The following is a 19,941-nucleotide window of genomic DNA, read 5'->3' as shown; positions in this document are numbered from 1 at the left end:
CTATTCCACACTATAACCTTTGGCCTTTAGGTACCAGGTTACCAGATGGTTGCCAGAACTCATCTGACCTTCATTCCTGGGTGAGAGACATTTCCATCGATTAAGCCCACAGCTTAAACATCATATCCTGCAAACGCCGAACCAATATCATACCCTTTGCCTGAATTGTCACTCTCTTCGCATGAATAGCGAGGAGGTTTGTCACTATAACTGTTAGTATGTCTCTGTCACTATGTTTAAACATCATACTCTCAAATTCTCGAATGAGGAAGCATTCAGCAGCTTCCTAAAGAGCTAGGATAGCAGATTGCTGGAAGCGAAGATTGGACTTGAAGTCTTCTGTGATTTCCCTAACAAGACGCTGGAATGGGAGCTAGTATCAAGTTGCTGTCTTCTGATATCGCGGAGAGCCTTGGTGCCTATATGTTTATTAGAGAGTTCTGGTAATCCTCTGGTAATCCTCTGGTAATCCTCTTACTAGACTTTGTGCAGCGCGTGGCCTTCTGAGCATGATTGTTGCTAGCTTGAGATGAGCAAACTGGAGCTTTTCTTGCTGTGCCCACAGCCTTTTCCTGTCCCTTTCCGCCAAGCCCAGAGCCAGCCCGTAATCCAAGTGGCATCCTTGGTGCTATGCTGCCAGTTGATCTCCTAGCAGTTTGCTTGGTACGAGTCATTTGCTAATATCAAGGTGAGTTAGTAAAGTAAACACAAGATAAAGAAGTAGATCAAAAGATATGTGTACTTACAGTGAGTTTGTAGAAAGAATATTGCAGAAGAAGAGTATAGTAAAGAGGTAGAGGTTGAAAGGTATGTGTTTTATATGAAGGTGCGCATTGTGGTGTTGTTTTTGGAACAGTAATTCTTTGTAGGTGAATATTCCTTCACAAATATTTTTGTTTGCAACTTTAAAATAACCACGACCTTAGAACCACCTTCCTTGGTTACTCTCCGATCTACACATTCTTCTTCCCTTTTGAGCCTTTACCTCTTCTCTAGGACTTCAACTAAGTTTATTATCTTGATTCTATAGCCAGAACTTCTGGAGATCTCTGCTAATCACGTGTTTAGTTAGTATGGCGAAACTCAAGGCACATGAAGAACTCTCCACTAATGTGAATACTATCAAAGCTCGCAACTGCGTCTCCAACCTTACTGAAGATGAGAAGGCTGTTCACTTAGCACTCAAGGCTGACCATGCTGATCTGAGCTACTACTTAAAGAAGTTATATAAGTCTGCAAAGTGTAAGGATGCCTCCTTACCTAGATACTCGAAGAACCCGCCTCAGAGCTGTTACGGTCACCACAAGCATGAAATCCGACTCGGTGTGGTTTTGGACCAGTAGAGGAGGACATAGCGAGTTACACTATAGTGGGGGACGGTAAGGGTGTAGGGTTCAGGGTCGATGCGGACCTGTTGCGGTGGAAGGTTCAGGGCTAGGGTTGGGATAACCGAGTCGGGCCCGTTTCGGGTACTTAAGGAAACAAACTTAACGGGGTTCCCCCTTCATCTTTTTTGTATCCTTCGTAGTAGACCTATAGGATAGCATCCTTTTAGCCTCCAACTCGCACTCTCATATGCTATTACTGTGAGCTGGGTGCCCTGTGTCATTACACAAAGTATATCGCTGCCTCTACTGAAGACAAGACACGTCTACAGAATGAATTGAAGGTTGAGCGTATTTGTGTTCGGTAAGTCCCTTCTGGTAATCTCTGGTAGCCTCAATCTAACTATAAACAGGACTGAGAAGGGTACCCATGCATCTTGCATTGCGAATCAGAAAGTCAAGAATATTAGCGCCTCTTCTTCTCCACAAGCCCCACCATCTACTCCGCCCAAACAACTTCTGTCTGAGCTTGCTGCATTTGAGGGTATCTCAAGTATTCCAATCGATGACAATCATAACAGCGAATGGGAGATACTGAGGTTGAAGACGATTTGGAGTTGGAGCTTATGTTACAGCGCGAGATATTTTAAATGACGAGGCTGTTCTACCAGATGAGCTTTCCGATGAAGAGATCACTAGCACCCAGGCTCTCTTAACTCAAGCGCACATTGATGTATGCTACCTCATAATCTGGTAATCTTCTGGTGATACTAATAGTTGATAGGCCCATGAAGAGTCCAATTTCCGCAAGTGGCAACATTTCTGGGATAGCTGTATCCACTCATATACGAGAAAGGCTGGAAAGCTGAGAAAGAAGCCTGAGCGTCTCTTTGAGTATATGCCGTGGATTGATGTAGAGGAAGGGTACGTCTCTGATCATCCTAGCAATCTTCTGGCAATACTAATTGTTTATTATAGCACTTTTCACGAGGTTATCCCACCACATAAATATTTCTGTTTGTACGAGCAGGCAGTTTAGAAAGTGGGCCTAATTACCAGGACCTGTGCAGTGGTACCCAAAGTCTTACAATCTTGTCGACAATGGATGGTTGCAAATATCCACTCATAGTTCTAGCTTCAAAGAGGCGTTCTTACTTGTCTACTCTAAGAAGTTTGATAAGGAAAAGTGGGCTAAGGTATCAGCTGCACAGGATATGTTGTTCCTGGAGCTAGAGTAGAGGAGAACTTGAGTTGCTAAAGTTATAGCGCTGGAGTACCTTTCGCGTTGGAAAACCAGGTATTTAAGTACTTCATCGTAGCCAGACTTCTGGTAACCTTCTGATAATCGAGCAATTTGCCAAATGCCATCTCAATACTCAGAGTTGTTTGATTCTGACAGTATTCTCAGACTCTTTTCCGTCTTCTCAACGACTATCCTCATTAAATCAAGTCTGTAAGGACACAGGGCACCCAGCTCACAGTAATAGCATATGAGAGTGCGAGTCAGAGGCTAAACGGATGCTATCCTATAGGTCTACTACGAAGGATACAAAAAAGATGAAGAGAGGAACCCCCGTTGGGTCAATCTCCTTAAGTACCCGAAACGGGTCCGACTCAGCTAACCTGCCTTAACTCTTATCATGTGACCGTAACCTGCCCGACTCAGATCCTTTCCATCACTGAGGGACAGGCATCCTTACAAAGTCCCTGCAGGCCTTGAATATATTGGCAAGTTAAACCAATTCGTCAAATGGACTAAGGATACACACGATATATTCATTGAGTGGTGGAAGCTATCACGATGGTATGAACAACACTCAGATCATACTACAAAACTCCTTATGAAGATTGCATGGGATTCAACCAACTGGAGTTCTCAATACTGGAGAAGTTATCACCAAGGAGCAGACCGGCTTTCTGGAGAACCATGTGTTATTTGTACTTATTGTTCGAAGGCCCTTACGCATCCTGCAATCAAGTCTGCTGGCCCAAAGTCTATGGCAACACATCTTGCATCAGACATTTGCAAAAAGAAGTCACAGATGGGAAGGATAGTCTCTATCAAATGCGAATCAATCAAATGCAACCTCAACAAGTAAGGATTACCAGATTATTACCAGAATTATGTAGGTTAATACCTATAATAAGATCATATTCTCACACAAGAGACATTTTATGAACAAGTTCTATACACAGTTATCTTGACTCATAGCTCGTTCCGCTCAGTCGAGGATCCTCATCAAGACCCTATAAATACTTTAGGTATTAGTAGGTCTGGCCGGCCTCATCAAGCAAGGTGGAGGGATGTTCTTAAGCATATATAATAGATAATAGCGTTCTAATAATCTTCTGATAATCATGGTACTTAGATAGAGGAATATACATGATTCGTTCTCACAGCTTACTAGAGATGGCGAGAGTGATGCTAATAGATGTAATACTTTAACTTAACCATAAAACAGTATTAATCGTATGAGGGACTGTTCACATGATGCATAAATCTTACACGTGATAGCCGAGTACTCACCGGGTTTTTACAGAGTAACTGAGTATTGACCTCACTCACCGAGTCGAGTAAAAGGTTCAGCTACTCACCCAGCTGAGTAACCCACTGAGCGAGTGAGCCGAGTATTGAGCGAGTAGTGCGCAGCCTATCTATAGCCCACCGAGTCCTGAAATTTGAAGTCTAATCTCAACGTTGCGCCTGAAAAGGGATTGTGTCCTTCAACTCCGGTTCATCAAGATCTTGATGCCATATCTTTGTCTTAACATTTCTGTTCGTGTTCGTTAATCAAAATAATGCGCCGTGCTCCAGAAACTCAAAGCCAAACCGCCGACCTTGGAGCCCAACTACGATGGATGTTTGCACATTCTCTCGTGCACACCCACCGCCATGTTCGTGTAATGCGCCGTGCCCCAGAAACTCGAAACTAAACCGCCGACTTTGGAGCCCAACCAGGATGAATATGGTTTGCACATTCTCTCTCGCACCTAGTGCACACCCACCAACGCGGCCCGTCCGTTTCCAAACCGGCCCCGCAGTGCGAGCAGGGTACTGGCTGCATCAGCGACCGTTCCAGCTTGGCCCGATCCCGAGCATCGCGATGAGTGACCAGCACCTCACTTGGGAGTTTGCGGCAATTCACGCAGACCATTTGTTTTGTGAGGTACGGTCTGCATTTACAGCTACTCTGCCCGGAGGTGGTATCCTTGTAGCACGTCGTGCAGCGGGGTTTGCAGTCTTCTAGGTGGAGAGAAGTTGGTGTGTCACGGAGTTCGCGCTCAAATCCACAACCCTGCAGAATTCTTAGATGGATGTTCCATACTCAGTAACTGGACGGGACGGAATGCTATCTTACATCACATAACTGGATTTGGCAGTGCCAGCATCTCGTCTTCCCAGTCAGGTTACAACTGTTCAGTCGAAAATGCGCCGTGTGGTGTCTGATGTTCCCAGTTGGGAAGAGAGTCTCCCGGATGTGGCTTGAGGCCAAACTGAGACTTTGAATATCGGTATAGTGCAGGTTAGAAGCAATCAATGTTGAGATGTCGAGAATCAGCAGCCGAGATAGGCGATCCGAATATGTGTCCCGGAAGATGGTATTGTTCTCGTATGGCGGGTTGTCCTGAACTAACCTTGCCGTCGATGATGAGCGGCGTCCTCTGTGCCTGTATATCACCTTTACACAGTAGCGATAGCAGAAATACCACTTTGCCCTTGTTCTAGGAAAGACGAAGAAGTGCCAGATAATGTAGAATGGCAACAGTAGGTACTTAAGCAGTGTACGCAAGAAAGTTCTGTTCCGTATCATATCCGTGCTCCACGGTCTTTTAAGTCCGTATAAAGTGAATAACTGGTTTCGGGCACCAGCAAGAATGTTTAAAATGCCAAAAATCGAGAATATAACTCTGCGATATATGAAACTCAGTCAGTAAGGTAATTCTCCGGGGATGCTGAGATAAACAAATATGCGTAATGCCAGCAATACTCACATCACAGCAACAGTAAATATCCAGGTTTCCACGTATTTCTCACAACAACCCTTTGGATCCGGGTCGGCAGGTTTTTGGAGCTTCGCTAGGACAGTAAACCAAGATTCGTCGGAGGCATTTGACACCTGCCACGAAGTGGCACTTTTACAGGCGCTTTTCCAGCGGGGTATGTAAGTGCTCTGCCAGTAGACTGCGGGAATCAAAGCAGCGACGACGCCCAGGTCTATTAAACCCATGTAAACGAGTAAAACGCATGAGTCGAGGATTGATAGGACCCAGGCAACTATATCGTACCAGAAGCAAAAAATCAACTTGTTGTACGCGTCAGTATATGCCAAATAATTGTAGAGAAGTTTGAACGAACCCCAATGTATATTTCCCGCTCCCCACGGTCAATATTGGAGTTGAATTGGGGCCCGAGGAGCTCCGCGGCATGTTTGTGTACCAGCAGGCTGTTGGATCTGGCGGTCCAGGCCAAGTTGACTAGCAATAATATAACAGAGAAACGAAAGAAGGCGAACGTCCCGCCTGACATTTCGATCAGTCAGATCAGATATTATGTGGTTTTGGATAGATGGCGCAAGGCATCAGTGTAGAAAAGATGTCTGTCTGGGGTGAGGGCTCATGATGTAGTGAATATCGTGCGATTTTGATCGGATGATAGGAGTGAAGATTGAACGGTGCACCGCAAGTTCAAGGGTCTTTTGAGTGATTTATTATTTATTATTTATCTTGAGGCAGTCTCACCAGATCTACCGGGAATCGCGAAAAGGGGCGTAGGGTGCGGCTGATCTCATCTCATAAGGCTGGCTGCTGCATGAAGCTCTTCTTGGCTAAATCGGCAAGACAACCAGGCTCGCAATGCTTGGTTCTGAAACCTCGGCCCCTTCCTTCCTTTCTTCGTCGACATCTTCACTTCTGAACTCCAATACTCGCGCGTCAAGCCTCAAATCCCAACCTTTTCATCTTCACAGTTGGCCTCTACTATTCCAGAAAACAAGTATATTGATATTTTCTACAAAAACCTCGCTTTGTCATCTTATCTTACCTCTCTCAGCATAATACATACAATCCAAATTCCAACCTGGATACGATGCATCTGGGAAGTCCCAAGCACCCTCCCGTTCCATCCCTTCAACTACATTCAAATATTTAGGAAGTCCCATCGAAAGAAACCGCAGTGCTGTCTTGGCCGGCAGCCTTTGTGTCCAACGCAATGTTGTTGTTCAGCTTCTTCTGCTCTACTGCCAATTTCGACGCAACACTGCTGTCACCCTGCACCTCCTGGATCTGAAGGGCCAGAACTGCGGCAGAGAGCTTCAGAACCTTGTTCTTTATTTTGCCGTTCTATAATCAATTTTAGTCTCGATGCGGGAAGGGTAAATAGAGTGGGTGTGTGCGGCCGCGTACCTGGATCGCCACCTTCTTGACAATCTGTAGCTCTGCTTTGCTGACATTGGCGAGGTCGGAGGTGCTGTCGATGCTGATCTTGGCCAGGGCCTTTGCCTGTGCATCTCCGGCCTGCCCAGCACTGATGGACAGGTCGTTGTATGCCTAAGAAGTCAGAGCACGGGATGAAAGCGGCAAGGCCGAGACTGTGAGGGAGAGGGTTGCGTAGAGCCCAATGGTGGAGATTGAGAGCTGCATGGTGTATTTTTTGGGGTTCGTTGAAGGTTGTTGACGTGAGGTGGTATATGTCAAATGGATAAAATTGTGGATTAAAAACGACACCACAGTCGCGATGCGAGAGAAGAAGAAGACGAAAAGTTGGTAATTGCTTGGACTGGAAATGAAGAAGTGAGCGCGGCTGAAGAAAAAAAGAGATATTACAGTGACGAGTGACGGACAAGAGGCCTCAGATCGGACTCTAGGCGAGATCAGACTAGAATTGAGACGCCAAACGCCACATGCATTTTCATTCGCCAATGATTCGTGGGGGTGAAATTTAAAGCCCGAATATCCAATTTAGACAATCCCACCATCGAGGGTGAGTGAGATGCGACGTCTCATCGCCGTTGTGAGGTTCGGGGTTTCGAGATGTTGGGTCGGTCCAAGCGCGGTGCCGATATCTCGCCCATATACCCACAAAGAGCATACTACACTGGGGTATTGCCAGTTTCAGCATCTTCAATTCACACGGAGATTCGTCGTCACATCTCCAAGTAGTGAAACCGTATGCGGCAAGAACGACTCTTTTGTTTTCCCACGAATAGCGAACGATTCAGCTTCATCGCATCATTGTTCGCTTCGCCGGCAGCTTGGACCCGACCAGCTGCTTCCCCAACAACATCTATCGCGAACAACATCGACGACGTCGACGATGCGATCTTGTCTAGCGCCTCGATATATGCAACCCCAACCCCCGAGGTCCTGCGACAGGAAGCTGCTAATCCTATTTACATTGGAGAAACTCGAATATATCACGTGGAAGACTTTGAACTTTGACATCACATCTGCCAGATGAAGAAATATCGGAGTGTAGCTCCCGTTTTGCCAAATCAGGAAAGAAAAGACTCGGAGCCTTATTTTGGCAAAATGAGCTCGAACTTGGGGAGTTCCCCACTCTGTGTATAAGCCCAAAATATATGGAGCGTAGCAGTATTAAATACTATTTTTGTCAAAATCAGAAATAGAAATTGGATATCCTGGAAACACACTTCCACAACATCTACTGAAAGTCATTTTAAATACCATAAGTCACAGTGAAAGTCACAGTGAAATTTCAATATAGCGCATCAACTGGTAGTGAAGAAGTGTATATATACTGTATCCATATTATAAAAATTCCGCCGTAGAATTAGAAACCGTGAGACCCGTTCCAGGGCTCACTTGTGTCAGAACTTGACATTATAAGTTTTACCAAGCGATAGCGAAGATGCCGGCAGTGACAAAGATGGCGGTCATGGTAACCATCAATGACTGGAGGCCGGATGCGCTGGATGGGACTGGGGTTATGACACCTCCGCCACCACTGCCAGAGCCGCTTCCGGTGCCGCTGCCGCTACCACTTCCAGAACCACTGCCACTTCCACCTCCCGAGCCGCTTCCACTTCCACTACCTGAGCCACTTCCACTTCCACTTCCACTGCCTGAGCCGCTGCCGCTGCCGTTTCCATTTCCAGAGCCGCCACCTCCAGTGCAAGTTGGCTGAGGATACGAGGTAGCGCAAGCGCAGACAGCGTTAGCGGCTTCAAGCACGGCTGGAGCCTTGTCAATGCCACATCCGGCCAGCACACAGTCTAGCGCGGCGCCATTAATCTTAGAGTAGGTGGCAGGCTCGCACTGACACCAGAAGTCGAGCTCCGAGCAGCCAAATTGAGCACCAGCGCTTTTAATGCAGTCAGTTGCACATGGTGGGATTGCAGAGGCGGAGGCATCGCATTGAGTTGGGCCTGGTGTCGCGGAGCACGGTGTGCCAGTTCCAGTGCCAGTTGGAGGTGGGGTTGTCACCGGGCCGCCTGTACTAGTTGTCGTGGTGCCTGGGCCGCCTGGACCAGTAGTCGTCGTGTCCGGGCCGCCAGTTGTCGTAGTGTCTGGACCGCCTGTACCAGTTGTTGTGATAGTTGGTCCTCCGGTGCAAGAAGGCGCAGCGTACTCTGAAGCGCACGCACACACAGCGTTAGCTGCACTAAGTACGGGGAGAGCACCGTCGAGACCACAGGCGCCAAGGACGCAGTTTAATGCAGCTCCGTTGATGCTGGCATATGTGTCAGGCTCACACTGGCACCTGAAGTCGAGCTTAGAGCAGCCGAATTGAGCACCCGCGCTGATAATGCAGTCAGTTGCGCAAGGAGGGATCGCCGAGGCCGACGCATCACATTGGGTTGGGCCGGGAGCGACGGTGCAAGGCGTGCCGCCTGTAGTAGTTGGCGTTTGCTCTGTGGTTGGCTTGTCTGTGGTTGGCTCCGCGGTTGAAGTTGGGGTTGCTTCCGTAGTACCGGGGCCAGTGGTGGTGTCCGTGGGTGGCCCAGTAGTTGGCTCGGGGCCACCTGTGCAAGGAACCGTAGGGTAAGACGATGCGCAGTCGCACACAGCGTTAGCTGCACTAAGTACGGGGAGAGCACCGTCGAGACCACAGGCGCCAAGGACGCAGTTTAATGCAGCTCCGTTGATGTTGGCATATGTGTCAGGCTCACACTGGCACCTGAAGTCGAGCTTAGAGCAGCCGAATTGAGCACCCGCGCTGATAATGCAGTCAGTTGCGCAAGGAGGGATCGCCGAGGCCGACGCATCACATTGGGTCGGGCCTGGGGTAACCACGCACGACGGCGAGCCGGTTGTGGGGGTAGCCTTATCCGTGGTTATGACAGGTGGATCCGTGGTTACGACAGGAGGGTCGGTAGATGTCGGGGCAGCAGTGCTCGTTGGAGATGGATACTCAGATGCGCAAGCGCATACGGCATTAGCTGCGTTGAGGACAGGCAGAGCGCCGTCAAGGCCACAGGCACCAAGGACGCAGTTTATTGCAGCTCCATTGATGTTGGCGTATGTGTCAGGCTTGCACTGACACCAATAGTCCTCTTTGGTACAGCCAAACTGTTCGCCGGCACTGATAATGCATCCAGTCTGTGAGGCTTGGTCAGCCAGAATTTCTCATAAAGAGGCGGCAAGGAACCTTACGGCACAGGCCGGGATAGCGGAGGTCTTGGGATCACACTGTGTGGGACCTGGGGTGGTAGCTGTAACGACGGCGGCGACAGCCAAAATGACCGCAGGGCTGAGGAGCATCATAGTTGCCTCGATTTCCAACGAGTGCGGGCTCTAAAAGTTGGAGAACTGTGGGTGTGATGACGGAAGCGCTGATCTTATAGCAATCCATTGAAAGTGAGATCCGTCAATAATCCCTGACGCAATCCCCTGTTGGTGCCTTTGTTGGTGTATCCAGACCAGGCATGGGATTCTACCTGGCATGTGAATCTTTAAAACAGGGCGGAAATAGCTATTTTGGCAAGATGCCGAGGATGCACAGAGGCTCATGTCAAGCACAGCGACATCCATGTGCGAGCGCAGAATCAGTATCTGCTAGGTAGATGGTGCTGAGTGATCCCAGGACGCCACTAGTAGGAGGGAACAAGCAATCCGGGGTGATATCACGATTCCCCAGGAAGAAGGAACAGACCATTGAATATGCACTCCGCATCTAGTCCGCTTTCGCTCATTAGCAGGGTAAATAGGGGACTTGGAGAGCAACTTTAAGCCTGTTGCGGACAGCAGCATAGACAAGCGTACGCCACGCGTGCTGGGGTGTCACCTTTCACATGGCAAAAGGCAAAAGGGAAAAGGGAAAAGGGAAAAGGGAAAAGGGAAAAGGGAAAAGGGAAAAGGGAAAAGGGAAAAGGGAAAAGGGAAAAGGGAAAAGGGAAAAGGGAAAAGGGAAAAGGGAAAAGGGAAAAGGGAAAAGGGAAAAGGGAAAAGGGAAAAGGGAAAATGATGAACAAACACCCAAGTCGGAGCTTGTAATACTGCATTTTCGGCGCGGACGCACTGGGCCAAAAGCGGAAGGAGCTAATGAGAGGAGTAAAGAGTGACAAGCAGTCGGGAGTGGAGGGAATGGCAAGGACCCAAAAAGCACCAACAACAGATAGGTTTAGAAGAGTATGCCTAACATCTGGAATACATGGCATCGCACATATCGTTAGGTGGAAACCTCTTTGCATTGTCGATCTTCTTACCAAGAACCCGAGCTGGTCCGTGCGTAAGGGCACACAAAAGATCGCGATGGATGGTTTTTAGTCGGAGCGGGGCAGCCGTCGCTCGCACCACATATCTTATGTACCTTAGGGGGGCCGGCCCTTTTTTCGTGACCATTAGAGAGGATTAATCGTATAAAAGGGTCTTAGACTAACCCACACTGTCTTACGTAGCTAATAATGTGGCTAGGAAAGGGCTTCGTAGTATGATATTTTACCGCCAAGCCTATACTAGTAGTATTTCTAGAAGGTAATATTCCAACCAGTGTTGCCCGAGTACTACTCGTTGCGAGTACTACTCGACTCGAAGAAATCTGAACTACTCGAGTACTACGGAGTACTCGAGTAGTTGCCAAGACAGCCAAGAGAGTGGGGTAAGGACGTAGACAGAATTATAGCATAGGCAAAGTGAAGCTTTCAATGACTTGAATATTACTGTGATACTTACCATCGTCAAGATAAGCGAGTCTTCGCTATCACCGCCGCCCCTAGACAACCCGTGCGAATATGAGAATGCCTCTCTTGCCCCTACCACTTGTACGCATGCCTGTACGGCCTCAAGACCAACTGTTACCAGATTCTGACTCAATCCTCTTTGCAAAGGGTCTATACTCTCGTACTATTCTTGATAATGCGCCTTTAAGAATATCATTTAAGTGCTTGCAGCCACATTGCACATTATACACCATCACAACCTACAAAGATGCAGACAACGAGTAATCTTTGGAAGCATTTAAAGACACAACATCCAGCAATACATGCACAATATAAGAAAAAGCATGTTCAAGACAGAGATACACAGCCTTCTTCTTCAACTACAGCTACATTTCTTCCAGCCTCGCAAAGTACCTAGCCATGTGTCATACTGACATTTGTTGCACTCAGTTTGCTATCAAACTCAAGAGCAAACTTAGAAATCTCCTTCTCAAACCTACAAGTCACTATACATATTTTGGCTTATCACACCAATGATTATGATGATGCTATTTATTTATGCCCAGCAGGTGGCGGGCAAAGCCCGCCACCCTGTAAAACCTCCCGAAGGGTATGGGGACGTGCTATGCTAGGGGTTTATGTACATAGTATGACCTTAGATGGCATTTCGTGCGTGTGCGCATAGACTTATTGCCAGATGTCTGAGTGCCTTCCCCGCCTGTTGGGATGGCGTCAGGTATTTGTTAGAGGGGGTGGTTCCTCTACGGATGGCCCTGGTGGTTCAGGGGTGGACGTGCAGCTGGTAAGTGATTTCCCAGGCCCGACCCAGGGAATACCCAGAACCACGACAGCGCTCTAACGTGACACAATCCCTGAGGATATCGCACTAGCATGCGCATGCAGCCGGGCTGGAGGGGTCCAGCACAATAACCCCTCTCTAAAACACCCCAACTCCTGCCAGCCCCCATTCCACTAACCTGCAACCAAACTATGACCCCATAGCACGGCGGCAGGACACACCTCTCGACCTCCCACAGCAGCGCGCCACAGGAGCCACGCCTAGGGCTAGGTCCTTTGTTCTAGTCCTGCGTGGCCTCATTATTCTGATTTCCCCAGCCGGGCCTGGGAAAAGATTTAGACCTGGGGAAAAGTATGCCGGTCTAGAGTAGCCGTTAGCGGGGGCATATCGTGGTGTAGAACTCTGTGGCCTGGAGGAAAGTGGTGAAGTCAGCTGGTTTAGCCATGAGGCGCGTGAGATACTCGATGCCAGCGGCCGGGGTGTTTGGTCGGGCTTCTGGTCGCTGTGGCCAGTGGCGAATTGGAATGGGTTGGTGGTTTTTCGGCAGTGTATGATGTGGTCAGGGGTCTTAGGTCTACCGAAAGAGCAGAGGAGTTGGGCGTCCTTGTGTGCGAACTTGGTGTGGTACCAGGAAAAGTCTCCGTGGGAGGAGCGTATCGCTAGGAGCCTGTGTAGCGTCGTCCGGGTGAGGTCGAGCTCTGGGAGCAGCTTCACTTGGTAGCTGAGGTTCCATTTGCCGTACCAGGTGGAGAGCTTAGTGCTGCACTGTGTCCACCAGGCCTGCTGTGCATTCCTCCGGAGGTCTCAGTAGACAGAGCGGATGCCGCTGGCCGTCGGCTGAGAGGCCTGGCCTGTGTCACAGGTGTCCTGGATACCGAGGTCTGCGAGTTTGTCTGCTGCTTCGTTGCCCTGTATTCCGGTGTGGCCGGGTGACCATCTGATCCCGATGTCGAAACATTGCATCACCTCCTGGCAGGCTATGAAAGCCCATTGGGATGAGTAGGGGGTGTCGCCTCTAAGGCACCAGATGACGGAGGTGCTGTCTATGCACAGCTAGAGGCGGCGCTGGCTGATGTCTGGAGGGAGGCGGAGCGTGTGTTGTAGGGCTTTCCAGGCCCCTATCGCTTTCGCATCGAAGACGTGCGAGAGGGGGTTGATGGCCCCGTGTCCCGAGGCAATCTGGTGGCCATTCTGGTAGATGGCGTAGGGCTCCCGAGTGCTGTTGCTCCGACCCGTCTGAGAAGATGGTGACGTCCGTGTATGGTAGGGCTGCCCACCATCGTTTGAATTGGTTGGAGGCGGTGGTCTTGTCGAGACCGCCTGTTGGGCTGGTGCGGCACCCGATGGTGAAGTGTGGGGGCCTTAGTGTCGGCCGTGGGATGGGGGGGATGATTGTGCCGAGCTGCTGTATCTTAGTCCTTGGGCACTGTCAGGTCCCAGCGCCTCTGCCCCTGATGATGTATGGTGGCTGGATGCACCAGATGAGGGGGTGGCAGGCCTCTACGGTTTGGAGTCGCGTCGCAAAACGGAGTTTGGCGTCCTCAAGTGCTGCCATCCCGGAGGGTAGGCTGGCATCATGGAAGAGGGTTATAGTTGGTGTGGTTCGCCAGATGGGGAGGACACCTCTTGCAGCTAGGGTGATAGTCTTCTCGACTAGGTCGACGTGCCATCCGAGTCACGCGCTGACTGTGGTTGTCCTGTTGCTGTGCAGTGGCCTTGCTGGCTTGTGTTGGCCTGCATACCACGCTTCTGTACCATACAGGATAGAGGGGAGGATGCAGGTGATGACTGCTTTCCGGAGTGCTGAGGCGGGCGGGCCGTCTGACGTCCGGGCGAGACTGCAGATGTGCCGGGCGGCTTGCCGTACTTTTGCTGCACGTTCCGCGACGTGGTCTAAAGGTTAGTTTGCGGTCAAACCACACTACGAGCCAACGAAGTGCTGGTTGGTCCCCCTCTTTGGTGGCAGATAAGATGGGGTGTATGGTAAGCTCGTTGTTAACTCGGCAGGGGGGGGGCGGCTAGGCTGTTCTTCTTTGTGAGGTGGATCATCTCGAGCTTCTCTGGGGCGAAAGCGACCTTATTCTGGGCGCCCCAGCGGATGATGCTGTTTACGTCATCTGCAAGGAGTTGGACGTTGTCTTCATTTTTCGGCCAAAGTATCAGATCACCCGGGTCCACTCCCTGACTACAGACCTTGCACACTCTGTCGAGTCGCTGTAAAGCATCATCTGAGTCAAGCGTAAGAGGTTGCTGTGAAAGACAGGATGTATCTTCATGCTTGGTGTCATACTGACATTCGTTGCACTCAGTTTGCTATCAAACTCAAGAGCAAACTTGGAAATCTCCTCCTCAAACCTACAAGTCACTATACATATTTTGGCTTATCACACCAACAACAAGAGCAATACTACTCAACGATTGCTACAACCATCTATGATTCATTACACGTCATCGCTCCTTAGTTACTGGGCCGATATTACCACATAGCATATCTCTACAACCCTCTATGATTCATTACATGACATCACTCATACTACCACATGACATATCTCTACCAACTAGAGGCCTAGGAGCATGAACGATAGCTACGAACCTCTATGATTCATTACATGTCATCGCTCTTTAGTTACCCACAAGATTGGTTAAGTTATGACATAATTTGTCTATGACATAATTTGTCTATGACATAATTTGTCTATAGGGGTACTCTGACCTTGGACCTCCTTTTACTTCCTATAGGCTACGAACCTAAGAGATGGTTCTATGGGATTCTCTTACGTCGACTACAGTTACAAAGCCTGGTAAGTCATGGAAAGTCTTGGAATATGAGAGAACTACACTCCTTTAGCATAAATAGGATTGCCCTTTCCTTAAGAAAGGGCAAGCAGACAATACAGTAAATCGACTATCACATACTTCCATGTCTTTTCCAAGCTTCCAAGCATTCATCTTGTTACTCCTTGTTTCTGAAAAGTCAGTGAGGTGTTAACCTCTGACTTACCCCTGAGTTCCCAGACTCAACATTTGTTGCAACTTGTCTGAACCACTTCACTACATCACACACCTGATTGCTGCGTTGTGGAATAGTCTAAGCTACGACCCTTTGGCTCTGTTTTCTAAGACAGTGTGTTGTCTTAGTAAATTCATGCCTTCCTTGGGTGGCTAGATTCTCACATCTGGTGCACCCACCATTACACTTGGTGGTAGCTCTAATCGATTCGTTCGAGAATCTTATACGGACCAACTTGCTTGTGATCAAGTTTCTTCGATGGCCTCTGAGTCCTGATATTTCGTGTAGATAGCCATACTTGATCTCCAACCTGATATCTTGGTGCAGCTTTCCTGCGTTGATTTGCGAATGTCTCCATGCGAGTTTGCAAGAGTGCGATTTGGTCTTGCAGAAACTCCCAAATATCTTTCATGCTTTATATCATATCCTTGTGTTCCTGTGGCGCTATTTGGAACTCGCTGTTCTTAATATCAAAACTCATTCTTGGCTGGAAGCCCTTATTTGCAAAGAATGGGCAGATTTTTGTAGAGTCTGAAGGTAGAGCATTTCCTGCAAATTCTGCCATGCAAAGATATTCGACCAAGTTGTCTTGGAGATAGTTAACATGAGCTCGTAAATATCATTTAAGTTCTGCATTGAACCTCTCAGTTTGCCCATCCGTTTCTGGGTGGAAGGCAGTAGACAATTTTGTTATAACTTTCCAAACTTTGCAGAGGATTTTCCACACTGCAGCCACGAACTGGGGGCCTCTGTCTGAGATGATGGAATTTGGTAAACCATGGTGTTTCCATACATGTCGAAGGAGTAGCTGTGCTGTTGCTTCTGCAGTTGTGCCTTCTTGGCCTGCAAAGCATGGGATAAAATGGCGTTCTTTTGTAAGTCGGCATGCTATGACAAGGATAGCATTGTTTTCTTCACACAATGGCAATCCTGTAATAAAGTCGAGTGATATGTCCTGCCATGGCTGGCTGCCAACAGGGATTGGTTGAAGAAGTCCATTATAAGCATCTCTTGTGGGTTTTGATCTTTTGCAGCTATGGCAGTTCTTGATGTATTGTATAATTGTCTTATCCATCCGGGGCCAGTAATACTGTCTTTTGATGACCCAAATCATCTTCCCAATGCCAGGGTGTCCCATTGCTGGTTGGTCATGAATTTCTTGTAAGAGTTCGACATGAGCACTTTCTGGAACCCAGACTCTATTATGATAATAAAGAGCCCTTCCTTCACCTCGCAATATGCTAGAGCTATGTCTGGACTGTTTTGTTCTCCATTCTGAAGCTTCTGAATAGTGTCTTTGCATAAGCTGTCTTGAAGTTGTGCAGTTTGGATTTTGTCTAGAATACTTCCTTCCTGTAGCTGGACTGGCGCGAGTTGGATGTCTTGATTCACCTTAGCATCTTCGAATTTCCTTATCTCTTGGAGGTCTGGATGGAGTCTCTTGAGTGGTAGCAGGGTTTGAAGTTGTTGTTTTTGGCAGTCATCTTCTTCGTTCCCTTCTGGTCTATCTCCTGGTCTTTGAGTTAATGCATCTGCTTTTCCGTTCTGTTTCCCAGGTCGATATATAATTTGAAAGTTAAACCTTGACAGAAACTCAGCCCATCGAGCTTGCCTTCGAGTAAGCTTCTTTGTTGTCCTGAAGTATTCAAGATTCTTGTGATCTGACAAAACTTGGACTGGCATTGCTGTGCCCTCGACTTCTGGTCTCCATGCTTCGAAGCATCTGATGATGGCGAGTAACTCCTTGTCATAGATTTCGTAATTGCATTCTGCAGGTGCCATCTTTTTCAAGAAGAATGCAACTGGATGTAGGATTCCCTTGTCATCTTTCTGTGACAGTACCCCGGAAATAAAATCTGAGGCATCAGCTTCAACATAGGCTGTCTTCTCTCTATCGAAATGTCGTAAGACTGGGGCTTTTGTGTACAGTCTTTTTCAGAAGTGTGAATGCTTCCTGACATGCTTCTGTCCATTCGAAGACATGGTCTTTTTTCGTTAAGTTGACGAGTGGTTTCATGATGTTTGAATAGTTCTTGATAAACCTTCGATAGAACACACAGAATCTGTTGAGTAATAAATGTATGTATTCCTGACTATCTAACCTATACTTGGCTTTACGGATAATCCGTATGGAGATCACGTGAGATCATGTGACTATTACAACACACCCCCTGTTGTAATATGTCACATGATCTCAGCACCACTTCCCCGCAATTTCAGGCAGCAATAGATAGACAGGAATACACACACATATTACTCAACAGTTATGAGCCCGGAGCAACTCCAAGACGCTTTTTGAAGGTCAATACACATCGTACGGACCCCGATCCCCTCCTAGGAGCCAATAACCATCATAATGGCGGCCCTACAGAAGGTGGGGGTGGTCCTCACAAGCCCAAAAGACTGGGACGAGTGGCTAGAGACGATAAAGACCGCTTCAATGAAGACAGGAGTATGGGGGTATATCGATCCATCAAATGACGACCCCCCTATCCTTATACAACCAGTTAGGCCAATTCCAGAGTTCGTACGGAGTGCAACTCAAGCTGAAAGTGGTGTAGCTCCTCAGACCGCTCCTCGAGTGTCAACTAGAGCAACTGCAAGCCAGACACCTACGCTATCAGTTGAAGACCAACCACAAAGCCTACCAATTACATACGGATCTCTCACAGATGATCAGAAGGAAGAGCTTCGAAACCTACAATCTGACTTCCAATATGACCGAAAAATATGGGAAAAACAGGAAGAGGCAATTCAGGGGCTACGCGCTCGGATACAGGAAACCATTAAGCGGGACTTCCTACCCTACACCTACAACTGCGATACTCCGTACAAGATGCTTGTTAAGCTAAAAGATCAGTTTGCACCAACTACACGAGCTAGGCTTGAGGAATGGAGGAGTGAGTGGGCAAAAGCATCAAAAATGCAAAGAGGAGTAGACCTTGAAGAGTGGCTCCTAAAATGGGAGACCCTCTACACACAAGGCCGTACGCTCCGAGCACCAGAGGTTATCGACCCTCACGATGCAATATATTACTTCCTTAAAGCAATAGGACCCTGCGAATTTCGAGGCCTTTCAAACTCAACAAAGGGACAAAGGAATATAAGTTTGAGGAGGTCGTACGGACCTATCGAATCAACCAGAGACAGGCAAGATATGACCAGAAGTCTCGGGGGGAACATGGAGTCTTTGCAACACAAGAAGGTGATAACGAGACATCAGCTTCACTACAAGGCCGTACGAATACTACTCAACAAGGCCAACACGGTTGGAGTAGTGGCAAAAAGAGGAAAGAACCCCGAACAGATTGCCCTTGCGGAACTATCCATAGATGGAGGGACTGCCTATATGTCATGAAATCGAAGCGTACAAAATCATGGAGGCCAAACCGAGACATTGAAGCTAAAGTTGATGCATATATAAGTGAAAGGCCAGGATTACAATACTGCATTCAAAGAGAAGTGGATAGGGACAAGGCGAACAGAGGACAACTCCGTACGAACCAAGATCTACCTGTTTCCTTCGCTACAGCCTTCCAAGTTACACAAGGCCTTACCCTTTCAACCTACGAGCTTGCAAGGAGCATGATCCTTGATTCAGGAGCTACGATTCATGTCTGCAATGACCGTACGAGGTTCTACAACCTAAAGGAATGTGAAGAGGACAAGTACCTCTTAGCAGGAGACCAGAGGGTGAGAATTGAAGGATTTGGATCTGTAGACATAAATGTCCAGGTTGGAAAAGACACGAAGTCCGTACGATCTATAACCCTTCAAGAAACAGCTCTTGTGTCCTCATTCCATACCTCAGTTGCCTCATTAAAACGCTTCATCCAAAAAGGGGTCCATTGGAACACAGCCGCAGAAGGTCTTACATACGGAGGAAAACCATTCTGTTACACTCCAGTAATCCATGGTCAATGGGTTCTAGAATACATCAAAAATGAGAACTCTATAAGCCCACATACAGCCCTCTTAACAACAGAGGAAGACCAACACGTTGTCCTAGCCTCGTACGGACCACGTAAAGACCTAACAGGCACAGCAAAGGAGTGGCATAACTGCATGGGTCACCTTAACCAAAATGCAATAAGGAAGCTTCAGGAGAAGACTCAGGGGGTCTTAGTCACAAACCAAGACTCGTACGACACAAACTGTGAGGTTTGCCGTCTCACACATGCAACAAAGAACATCTCTCGAAGAACTACACCAAGGTCAAAGATCCCTTATGAGAAGGTACACCTCAACCTAATCCAGATGCCAGAAGCGTACGATGGTAGTACACAGGTCCTACACTTCCAGTGTGATTTCTGCCGTATGAACCATGTCTATACTATTAAAGACAAGACACAAGAAACAGTCCTACAGACAATTAAGGACTTCGTAAGCTACGTATGGAGGCGATGGGGCTATGTAATTAAGATCTTCTTCCTTGATGGCGAGAGAACCCTAGGAAAGGAATGGGACAACTGGGTTAAGGATGAGGGATATGAAATCCAGATTACACCCCGTTATACAGCTGAGCCGAACGGTAAAATAGAACGATCAGGCCGTACAATAATCACCCGATCAAGAGCACTTAAGGAAGCCGGAAACCTACCACAGGGCATATGGCCAGAAATATTCAGGACAGCTGGATACCTTGTGAACAGATCTCCCTCAGCGGTGATTGATTATGAGACTCCGTAC

General features: G+C 48.0%; 5 protein-coding genes across 5 annotated transcripts; 2 read left to right on the top strand and 3 right to left on the bottom strand.

Annotated features, from left to right (window-relative positions):
* Positions 1-1,073: 1,073 nt before the first annotated feature.
* VC83_08385 (uncharacterized protein) lies at positions 1,074-2,364 on the top strand (the record flags this gene model as incomplete). The annotated part of the gene is made up of 6 exons (XM_024471937.1): positions 1,074-1,328; positions 1,658-1,689; positions 1,739-1,869; positions 1,961-2,058; positions 2,110-2,249; positions 2,304-2,364. The coding sequence occupies 6 exons, from the start codon at positions 1,074-1,076 to the stop codon at positions 2,362-2,364; spliced, it is 717 nt and encodes a 238-aa protein (XP_024320688.1).
* Positions 2,365-3,905: 1,541 nt separating this feature from the next.
* Positions 3,906-5,853, bottom strand: VC83_08384 (uncharacterized protein; the record flags this gene model as incomplete). Its single annotated transcript, XM_024471936.1, has 4 exons — positions 3,906-4,621; positions 4,685-5,234; positions 5,319-5,629; positions 5,683-5,853. 4 exons carry the CDS (start codon positions 5,851-5,853, stop codon positions 4,256-4,258), a joined length of 1,398 nt encoding a protein of 465 aa, XP_024320687.1. The 3' UTR covers positions 3,906-4,255.
* A 617-nt stretch (positions 5,854-6,470) lies between these two features.
* Positions 6,471-6,965, bottom strand: VC83_08383 (uncharacterized protein; the record flags this gene model as incomplete). The annotated part of the gene is made up of 3 exons (XM_024471935.1): positions 6,471-6,665; positions 6,729-6,872; positions 6,915-6,965. 3 exons carry the CDS (start codon positions 6,963-6,965, stop codon positions 6,471-6,473), a joined length of 390 nt encoding a protein of 129 aa, XP_024320683.1.
* Positions 6,966-7,314: 349 nt separating this feature from the next.
* Positions 7,315-7,782, top strand: VC83_08382 (uncharacterized protein; the record flags this gene model as incomplete). Its single annotated transcript, XM_024471934.1, has 1 exon — positions 7,315-7,782. The coding sequence occupies one exon, from the start codon at positions 7,315-7,317 to the stop codon at positions 7,780-7,782; it is 468 nt and encodes a 155-aa protein (XP_024320682.1).
* Positions 7,783-8,049: 267 nt separating this feature from the next.
* VC83_08381 (uncharacterized protein) lies at positions 8,050-10,612 on the bottom strand. Its single transcript, XM_024471933.1, has 2 exons — positions 9,939-10,612; positions 8,050-9,884 (listed from the first exon to the last, which is right to left on the bottom strand). The coding sequence occupies exons 1-2, from the start codon at positions 10,047-10,049 to the stop codon at positions 8,175-8,177; spliced, it is 1,821 nt and encodes a 606-aa protein (XP_024320684.1). The 5' UTR covers positions 10,050-10,612; the 3' UTR covers positions 8,050-8,174.
* Positions 10,613-19,941: the final 9,329 nt, after the last annotated feature.

This window comes from Pseudogymnoascus destructans (genome assembly GCF_001641265.1).
Source record: "Pseudogymnoascus destructans isolate 20631-21 unplaced genomic scaffold scaffold_24, whole genome shotgun sequence".
Taxonomy (NCBI): domain Eukaryota; kingdom Fungi; phylum Ascomycota; class Leotiomycetes; order Thelebolales; family Thelebolaceae; genus Pseudogymnoascus; species Pseudogymnoascus destructans.
The sequence above is the reverse complement of the archived record's forward strand: the minus strand, read 5'-3'. Positions and strand labels throughout refer to the sequence as shown.